General features: G+C 43.9%; 1 protein-coding gene across 1 annotated transcript in view; it reads right to left on the bottom strand.

Annotated features, from left to right (window-relative positions):
* Window positions 1-500: 500 nt before the first annotated feature.
* The window catches only part of OGT (O-linked N-acetylglucosamine (GlcNAc) transferase), a 20,947-nt gene continuing 12,922 nt past the window's right edge, over window positions 501-8,525 (bottom strand). The window contains exons 13-21 of the mRNA XM_010160420.1: window positions 7,621-7,710; window positions 5,612-5,737; window positions 4,643-4,813; window positions 4,410-4,526; window positions 4,164-4,331; window positions 3,346-3,498; window positions 2,400-2,652; window positions 2,106-2,229; window positions 501-1,557 (exon numbers count right to left, since the gene is read on the bottom strand). Coding sequence (XP_010158722.1) covers window positions 1,383-1,557; window positions 2,106-2,229; window positions 2,400-2,652; window positions 3,346-3,498; window positions 4,164-4,331; window positions 4,410-4,526; window positions 4,643-4,813; window positions 5,612-5,737; window positions 7,621-7,710 — 1,377 coding nt within the window. The 3' untranslated portion in view covers window positions 501-1,382. The remainder of the gene's footprint in view (window positions 1,558-2,105; window positions 2,230-2,399; window positions 2,653-3,345; window positions 3,499-4,163; window positions 4,332-4,409; window positions 4,527-4,642; window positions 4,814-5,611; window positions 5,738-7,620; window positions 7,711-8,525) is intronic.

Genomic DNA, 8,525 nt, shown 5'->3' with positions numbered 1-8,525 from the left:
GCAGGCAGGGCCCACCCGGCGCCAGCCCCGGGCAGCAGCAAGCAGCAGCACCCGGGAGAAACCCGAGTTTCCAGCTAAAAACAAGGAGACGAGATCAGCCGCTGCACGTCAGCAACACCCACAGCGCCAGCAGCAAGATGCTTCAGCCCCCGACCCACCACTGAGGTGTAGGAGATGGGGAATAAATAAAAAGTACAAATCCACACACAGGCCGTGACCTTCAGGGTACGACCCGAGATGACGGCACCGTCAAGGGCTGAAGAGGCAACCCAAACCCCGTCGGCACCGAGCGTGCACGCACCCTAGAGCTTTCAGTTTCGGGTGGGCTATTCTAACCATCAACGTTCAAACTCCACGTCTACCTGGGCCTGTTTCTGCTGAAATGAACAGTATTTAACACAATTACAAAAGAGAAGATGACAGCAGCTGGGAATGCTTAGTTCCGACAGCAGCACAAAAAAAACCCAAAACAAAACAGCAGAAAATGCAAAACACTGGTCAAATCAGTCAAACTGGCAAACCAAAGCTTTATTTTTGTTTGTTTAGGCTTTGCTACAGTACCTAGGACTGCGCTGCTATACATCATTAACAATCGTTCCTGAAAGGTCTGTATTTGGCACCAGTTTGTGTTTACCTCAAACACTTGTGGGGAGGATTAATTTCAAATCAAATTTGGATTTTCAACAGAAGAGGAGCTGCCGTCATGAAGCCAATTAGCTGAGTTATTGGAGAAGCTTAAAAACAAACAAAAACCACCCCCCCCAACCCCAGAGTCCTTATCTAAACCAACACGTTACAGAGAGCTCCAAAACAGAGGTCAAACATTAAAAGGCTGATATAGGCTCAAGTGGTTTATAAAACCTATAAAAAAAGACTACACCAGCAAATATGCCCTTTTCAGTCCACACAGTTTAGAAATTAATGCAGGGAGCAACACTCGCTAGCTGGAAATCTTGTCATGGGAGAACCACGCATATACCAACAGGACTACCCAAAATCAAATGTTAAAACGCTCCAATTCCCAAAATCCACATAAAAGGAGAGCGATTCATAGCAAGATTAAATCAATCCATGAAATCATCATTGGTTGGGCAGTTCCCATTTCCCCCAGCAACCACTACGTCACTCGTACACACAGGCTCACATGTACACGGCTCAATCCCATTCAAATTCCTCATGGAATAAAAGGATCCCAGGCTCTACTGTTTCCCTATCATGCAAGAAGTCTGGCTGTGCTTTAATCACCATCATGTATTACTTCAGCCACAGAGTACCAGGCAGATTAAGTAGAAATGCACAGTTTTTAGCTCATCATCTCTGCAGAAGTGTTTGAGAGGCTCAGTTCCTGGAGAGTTCTGGGTGGGCACGCAGCCAGTCTCTCTTCATGCAGACTCACTGGCCTCTACGGGCTTAATCATGTGGTCCGGTTTGTTGCCAGCGGCGTAGTGATCCCACATCTGAAGATAAAGCCGCTCCAGGTCCGTCGTGTACTGTTTCGTGTTGAACAAAGGACTGGATATTCTCTGCTTCCAGACTTTGCCACGTATTTTCTTCAGGCTAAAAAAAAAAAAAAAGTAGTTAGAACAGTCACGAGAGGTTCCACATACTTAGTAACACTGTTTACTTTTGAAATCTATTTTCAGGTAACCCAGGACCGCCTACAGCTGTTTCAAAAATATCTGCTCCCCCACTTCCACCGAATCCACGCTGTTTCACCCCCTCATCACTCCCAACGCAGAAGAGCTGCGGCATTAACTTACTGCATTATCTGTACCGCAACCACCTTTTATAGCGTGATTTTAACTTGCGGTAAGTGACAAACTCCTTGATCTTCAATTTAAAAAGAACAAAATGTGAACCGTATCGTGCTCTTTCCCAGGTAGGAGCCCGCACATGAGCGATTCCTTCCCAACAGGCAGCACTGTTCGGTTTGCTGTAGAAGCTGAGTTAACTGCAAGACAAGAAACCTCTAGGCCAGGACAGCCTAGCTATTTGAAATCTCAAAGCATCAGCAAGATTAAAACTACCGCTAAGTCTCAGCACTGTGCCCCAGTACAGCACTTGACATTCCTGATGCCACCGCATTAGAGTACAAGTTCACTTACTATTCCAGATCAGTTCCCAGTTTCACAGCGATATCCTCATATTCCTGCCTACTTTTTGCAATGAGCTCAAGACAACCCAGGCAGGTAAGCTGGGAAGCAGCAACTCGCGATGCCAGGGTCTCGCCTGGAAAAGGGAAAAGGTAACAGGAATAAGCTTATCAAGGGATATATTGCGGAGTGTGAGTTACTTCTGCCTCTACAAGAGGCAAACGGTTTGCTGGGCTTACTGGTTTGTTATTCAAACATTAGCAACATTCAAACCACCTGTTCTAAGCAGGTCCCCCCCAGCGTTACCTGGCATAGTGACCATGGGAGTCCCAGCCCAGAGCACGTCCATCCCAGTTGTGTGCCCGTTGCAAAGCGGAGTGTCTAAACAAACATCAGCCAGCTGCCCCCGCCTCACGTGTTCTTCTTTGGGGGCAACGGGAGAAAAGATGATCCGGTTTTGGGAAAGACCCAGGTTTTGTGCGTACTGCTGAATATTGGGTTCTCCTACAGCTGGAAAACGCAGCAGCCACAGCACACTGTTGGGAACTCTTTTTAGGATCTGTAACAAAAATAAAGAAGCAAGTACAGAAAGTTCAGTCAGAACCGTTTCCTTTTCTGAGCAAGGTATTACCTTGGAAAGGTAGAAAAGCAGAAAGTATAATCGTTCATAGTTACAACTTCTGAGGTACAGAGCACAGAAAAGATCGCCATTTTGAGTGGAATAACTAGGATTGCATTTCTAATCCCACTGAGAGAGACAGCAACTCTGAGCACTAGTTCACAGAGCAGTACTTGGGGAGTACACTTGTGATCTCATTTATTTATAGGCCCCCTGCTATGGAATACAGAATAATTACCCTGCAAGTGGCCCTCGGCAATACACTGTAAGTGGACCCTGATACAGATGCTCAGGGCGCAGATCTTTCAATCTACCAACTGCCAAGGCCAGTTATGACTTCACTGTGCAGACTAGGGAAGACTGAACTTATTTCACAACAGAGTACCAGCACACTCAAGCTGTCCAAGACGTTAATTTTTCACTGGCCAGAAACAGAGACATGATTTGAAATCAGTCTAACAAGTGCTATACTCTATTAATGCTCAAGTCTTGCAACACGAGCAGGATTCAAACGCTCAGGGTCAGCATCTTCTACAGGAGCGCTACGGTTGCGTGAAGTTCCTCCTCACTTGAACAGAACAGCTAGGTTCCAGAGGTCTGACCTTGGATCTCCTGTCAGATACAGGTACTCACATTAGCCCACATCTGTAACGTGGAAGGATCAATCTTGTACAGCTGATTGAAGTTGCAGTATACGACAGCATCCTCTGGTAAGCCATACTGAGAACGGGTGGTAACAATGATGGTTCGCGGAACTTCTTCGCCAGTTGCTGCTTTGTTGTTAATCTGAAGGGAGAAAAAAGAAGAGCTATTGGAACTCTGAAATTGCACGAAACAAGGCTATGGCCTGTGGAATTGTCCTGCGAGACCGCAATGTTTATTAGCATCGTAAATCGCAGTAAGCATATGTTTGGTTTTATTCTACGAAACCAAAATTATCTGCTTATGTATGACAAGAATGTAACTGGCACGCATACACACTTGTGCATGCCACAATGCTGCAACCACCGAGACGCAGAACGCTAAGCCTTTTCATGCCCTTGCTCTATCTCCCTGAAATTCCAAGTAACTGGAAAAATCGGAAAGAACAAAGAGGCATTACACATGGACTCCTCCCTCTCCTTAAGGTCACTTCATTTCAGAACGTTTCCTAACAGCTCGCAAACACCCTGTAGGCAATGAGTAAATCTTGCCTTCAAATTATGAACCACCAAGCGTCTTCTTTATGCAAGAAGATTAAGTTTCTTTGGACTTTAGATACCTCTTGATATAACCCCTCTATCTCTGGGAGGGGAAAGAATCGTCCGGTATATCCATGGGTTGTAACACATTTGTGAGCTTCCTTCAGTAGGAGAACTACGCAGACCAACATGACAGAAGACACATTACTTGGAGGTTTTTCTTCCTTGTTAACACACAGATGCAGACAAAAGCCAAGAGAAGTGCCTCACCTGAGTAGTTGCTAATCCGTTACTGATGTTGAAGCCATTGATAGTTATCTGAATTTGCCCACGATTAATCATCTCAATCACAGCTTCTGCAATGGTGTTCATCGGAATGACTGGCATACTGAGGGCTGCGTTGCCGTCTGCGTTGTCGCAACTGTCAGGACACTTCATCTAAGAGAGAGCGCACAGGCGTCAGGGAAAGCACCAGCTCAGTCCCTAAGGCTGAGCACAGAAGGGAGTAGCTCTCACCTTCACAATCTTGACATCGGGGAGGCTGTCAAGGAAAGCCTTCAAGTCAATGCCGTTCAAAACAATTCTGTTATCATAAATATGACCATTGGACTTGAAATCAATGACTGCTTTTTTCTGTTAAAAAAATAAAACGTTTAAGAGAGTCACAAGATCTCTTACTGGTGTAAGTGCCATCCTGTAGGGACAGCTGTGGAGAACACCACCTTTTCTTGCCCCGTTTCCCCACCTACCTTCAGATGGGGGAACATGTTGGCATGGTCTCCAATAAAGAAAGTGTTTGGCATGTAAGCTAATTTCTCCGAATACTGCTCAGCCACCTCAACGGGGGAAGTTTCTTTATCTGTGATGATATAATCCATGAACAACGCCCCACTGGTTCCAGGATATCCTAGCCACATCGCCTAAAAAACAGACAAGTAAGCAAGGCTCCAATCCCAGGTGTATTGCAAAAAAAAAAAAAGGAAGTTAAAATCAACACATTTAAGTTAAATTTTCCACCCACAAATTCCATTTCCTTCTTGTGCTTTATCAACTAACCACTAATTCCAAACTTTCACTACCAAGACAGCCAACAGTTCAAGGATGTTCCAAAATCAGTCCTTCAAGCAGAAGGCCGAAGTATCCGCCTACGGGCAGACTACTGACCATGCGCAGAAGGCCGAAGTATCCGCCTACGTGCAGCTACAGGCAGACTACTGACCGTGTGTGACTGATTACAGTGTCTCTTAGCCGAGACACCTTCTGCAGCCCAGCGCGACTCCAACTCAGACTTCTCTCCTTCTCCTTCCACAGGCATTTTAGAAAATCCTTAGTTAAAAAAATAACTGATACTGATTCTGACTAGAATTTCACTAAGCCTCAAGAGATTAGAACAACTGATTTCCACAAATGTTTCAAATACCCTTTTCCTTTGTTCTGACTAATGCAAGAAAGCCAGTGGTGTACAGGAACCTCATACAATGAAAGAGTTCTCTTTCAGGACATAGCCAACTGCCCATAAACCACATAAAACAACCCCAAACTGCTCTGCTTCAACAGAATGACTCTAGTTGCCTCACATATGCTAACCCCCCAGAAGAGTCGCACTTAATATCAACATGAGCCTTCAACGCATTTTCCACTCTGCCAGAAAAAAAGAGAAACTCTTCCTACTCCCAAAGAGGAATTTCTGAGATACAGAGCCCTGGAACTTAAGTTACCTGAATAGGTGCTGGCCTCAGGGCAAATAATTCATTCCGTGCTCCTTTGGTGTAACCATTCATGTTAATGAGAATGTGTATCCCATCCTGATGGATGCGGTCGGCTGCTTTTCCATTACATGGTATCTGGAGAATACACACAGAGATTTTTTTTAGTTTCAACCTTTCAGTGGTAACTGTGGTTAGTCATCAGTGTACCCAAGGATGAATGTCAATTGCATCATTTAATTTAGGCGTGACTCAAACATCGTTACTCTTGGTTTTACAGAGGTAAAAGCCGTCAACTCAATCAGAAAAAAACCCTGCTGAAGACAAGAAGAAACTAAGTTTGCTAGAAAGAGCTGAAGCAGTTGCTGACAGAAGTTGTAACTGCAGTACTCGAGGATCGCCGCTGCACACCGAAATCAGGAGTGATATCTAGCGTTGCCAAGCTCAGTAAGTCACACAGAAGAATATCACAAATGCACGACAGAAGAAACTTCAAACAACATCGAAACTGCTTCGGTTCTTGACTAAAAACCCAAAGAAGAGCCTAACTTCATACAACATATTACAGATGACTGTCAAGAACAGCAACGTCTTGGAAATTACGTGTCTCCTCTTGTCTAACACTGAGAAGTAAACAATTTTCAACAGTTCAAAATTCCTCCAGAAATTAATAATATAATTAGCCATTACCTACAAGCAGATAAAAGGAAGTATTAGATTGCTGTCTCCAGTGCAGCAGCGGTAAAACAAAAACCAAAGGCTAGAACATGAGGTTACAGAAACAAAACCAGCCCCACCACCACTCCTGTAAGGCTAATTAATGATGAAAGCTCATGTAGGCCAAGTGGTAGACTCCCAGGCTAAGCTAATAGAGAGAAATTACTTCAAATTGGCTTTTGTTCTCCAGGTAACTACTCCACAGGTACTGCTAAAGCTGACTCACTCTACAGTTAATATGCACCATAAAAATACTGTTTTTCTGTAAAAATGGAAAGCTACTTCACGTTTCACAGCAGGGTGAACGCACAGAGTTATATCTGAGTAAACAAGCACCCGAGCTCCCAGTGTAGTTTAACTTTCAGTGGGTTACGGTGCTGACGCAAGAGATCACAACAGCCTTTCTACCCGGTTGACCCCCCGGCACAAAGCTCGGAGAGCTGCACCGTAACCTGGAAATACAAGATTGATGCCTCAGGAACTTTAAATAAGCAAACTCAGTGTATCACTCTGGGCACAGGAAAGACTTTTCCCGGATTGCTGTTAAGTGCAACAACAGTATGAAATTGCTGTGCTGTTTTACTACGACCCAGGGCTTTCCACATCCACAGCCACCAAAGCAGAGGGAACGGACAGCTTTCCACAAGCATAACTGAAGCTAAAAGAACGTTTTAAAAGAGTAACTTTGCAAAATCCACCTCAAAGAGCAATTCTGCTGACATCAGTTTAGCATTCTTACTTATGAGAGCAGGTTCTGAACAACAGGACGACTTTGAAAACTACTGGGAAGTTTAAACTGGGACTGTCCGTGTGCCAATCCAGTTCCATTATTAACATACACTGATTAACCCTTGTTGCTTTAGGGTTTTCCAGTTATCTTGTGATACTGTAACAATTCCTTGACTTCTGCGTACACTGAAATCCCCATCAATTTTCACATGGAACTTCAAAAAAAACCCAAAACCACATGGAAACAAAACCAAACCAGCCTGTGGATAGAAGGGCAAAACACTCTCATTCATCAGCTCTGCTTCACTGGAGCAAAGCAAGCTTAAATGTATCTGCAGTTGTGGCTTCTTGACTTATCCATGACATTTAGGTGGGGCTGTTCTCTTAAGACCTAATAGAACAATTATTAAATACTGCTAATATTGCTTTTTAATAATCAGAGGTCACAGACTATCCACTGCATCCCAGCTAAGGCCCAACACCAACACACCTACAAACTTCAAAATTCTCAAGAATAACATCAGCCTTTTTCTTCCTTTAGGTTTGCTAAAAGGTCAATGCTTCAAAACACTCACCTGAGATAAGTCGATGAAATGATTTGCTTCAGCCATCACTTTCACACGGAAGTTTGTACCGTCGTCAGGACTCAGGGCATAACAGAATACCTAGAATATGAGGAATCAAAAACTGAGTATCTGCCAACAACCTGCCAACAAAGCAACTCTAAGAACGCCCTGAACTGGCAATTAGCAAGAGTCATAATTATGATTCAGGTTGAACAGACAAGCTAAGCCTTGGGGAAGCTTTTTAACAGATTCTTTGAAGAGTGATTAGATCTCTCCAACTAAGAAACTGCAAATGTATCCGCAAAACTCAAGGCTGACAGGTTATGGAAACTGGCATCTTTAAGCCTGCACATATAGAACAAATAGACCCAATATGCAGAGAATTTATTATCTTGGATAACAAAAGCATGGTTTTAGTAAAATAATACCCAACTTCTCTTATGTATTTAAACTAAGCTCTGTAGAACATTATAAATCTAGAACAAGAACAGACTGCCTCAAGCTGATTCAAGATTAACTGCATTCTCCCCACGCCCCACGTACTCTGACCACCCATTTTTCATGAAAGAAAACTGCTTCCTGGTTGTTAAGAAATACTCATGTAAGCTAAATGGCTAGTAAATTTTAAATAGAAGGACTCGCTCAGGGTCAGTAACTGAGCATTAGGACACAGGGGTTACAGCATGATGTTGAGTGATTTGGGACACTGTTCGTTACTAACTTAGCATGAGTATCTCGGTTTGCTGAAGCCTTAGGCCTCAAGCTGGAACTTTCACCTAGATACTCTTTGGGCTGGGATAGAGTTAATGTTCTTCTTAGTAGCTGGGACAGAGCTGTGTTTTGGGTTTAGTGTGAGAATAAGGTTGGCAACACACAGACGGTTTAGGTGTGGCCCCGTAGTGGTTATCCCAGGG

This window comes from Eurypyga helias, unplaced genomic scaffold (assembly GCF_000690775.1).
Source record: "Eurypyga helias isolate BGI_N326 unplaced genomic scaffold, ASM69077v1 scaffold3130, whole genome shotgun sequence".
Classification (NCBI taxonomy): Eukaryota; Metazoa; Chordata; class Aves; order Eurypygiformes; family Eurypygidae; genus Eurypyga; species Eurypyga helias.
The sequence above is the reverse complement of the archived record's forward strand: the minus strand, read 5'-3'. Positions and strand labels throughout refer to the sequence as shown.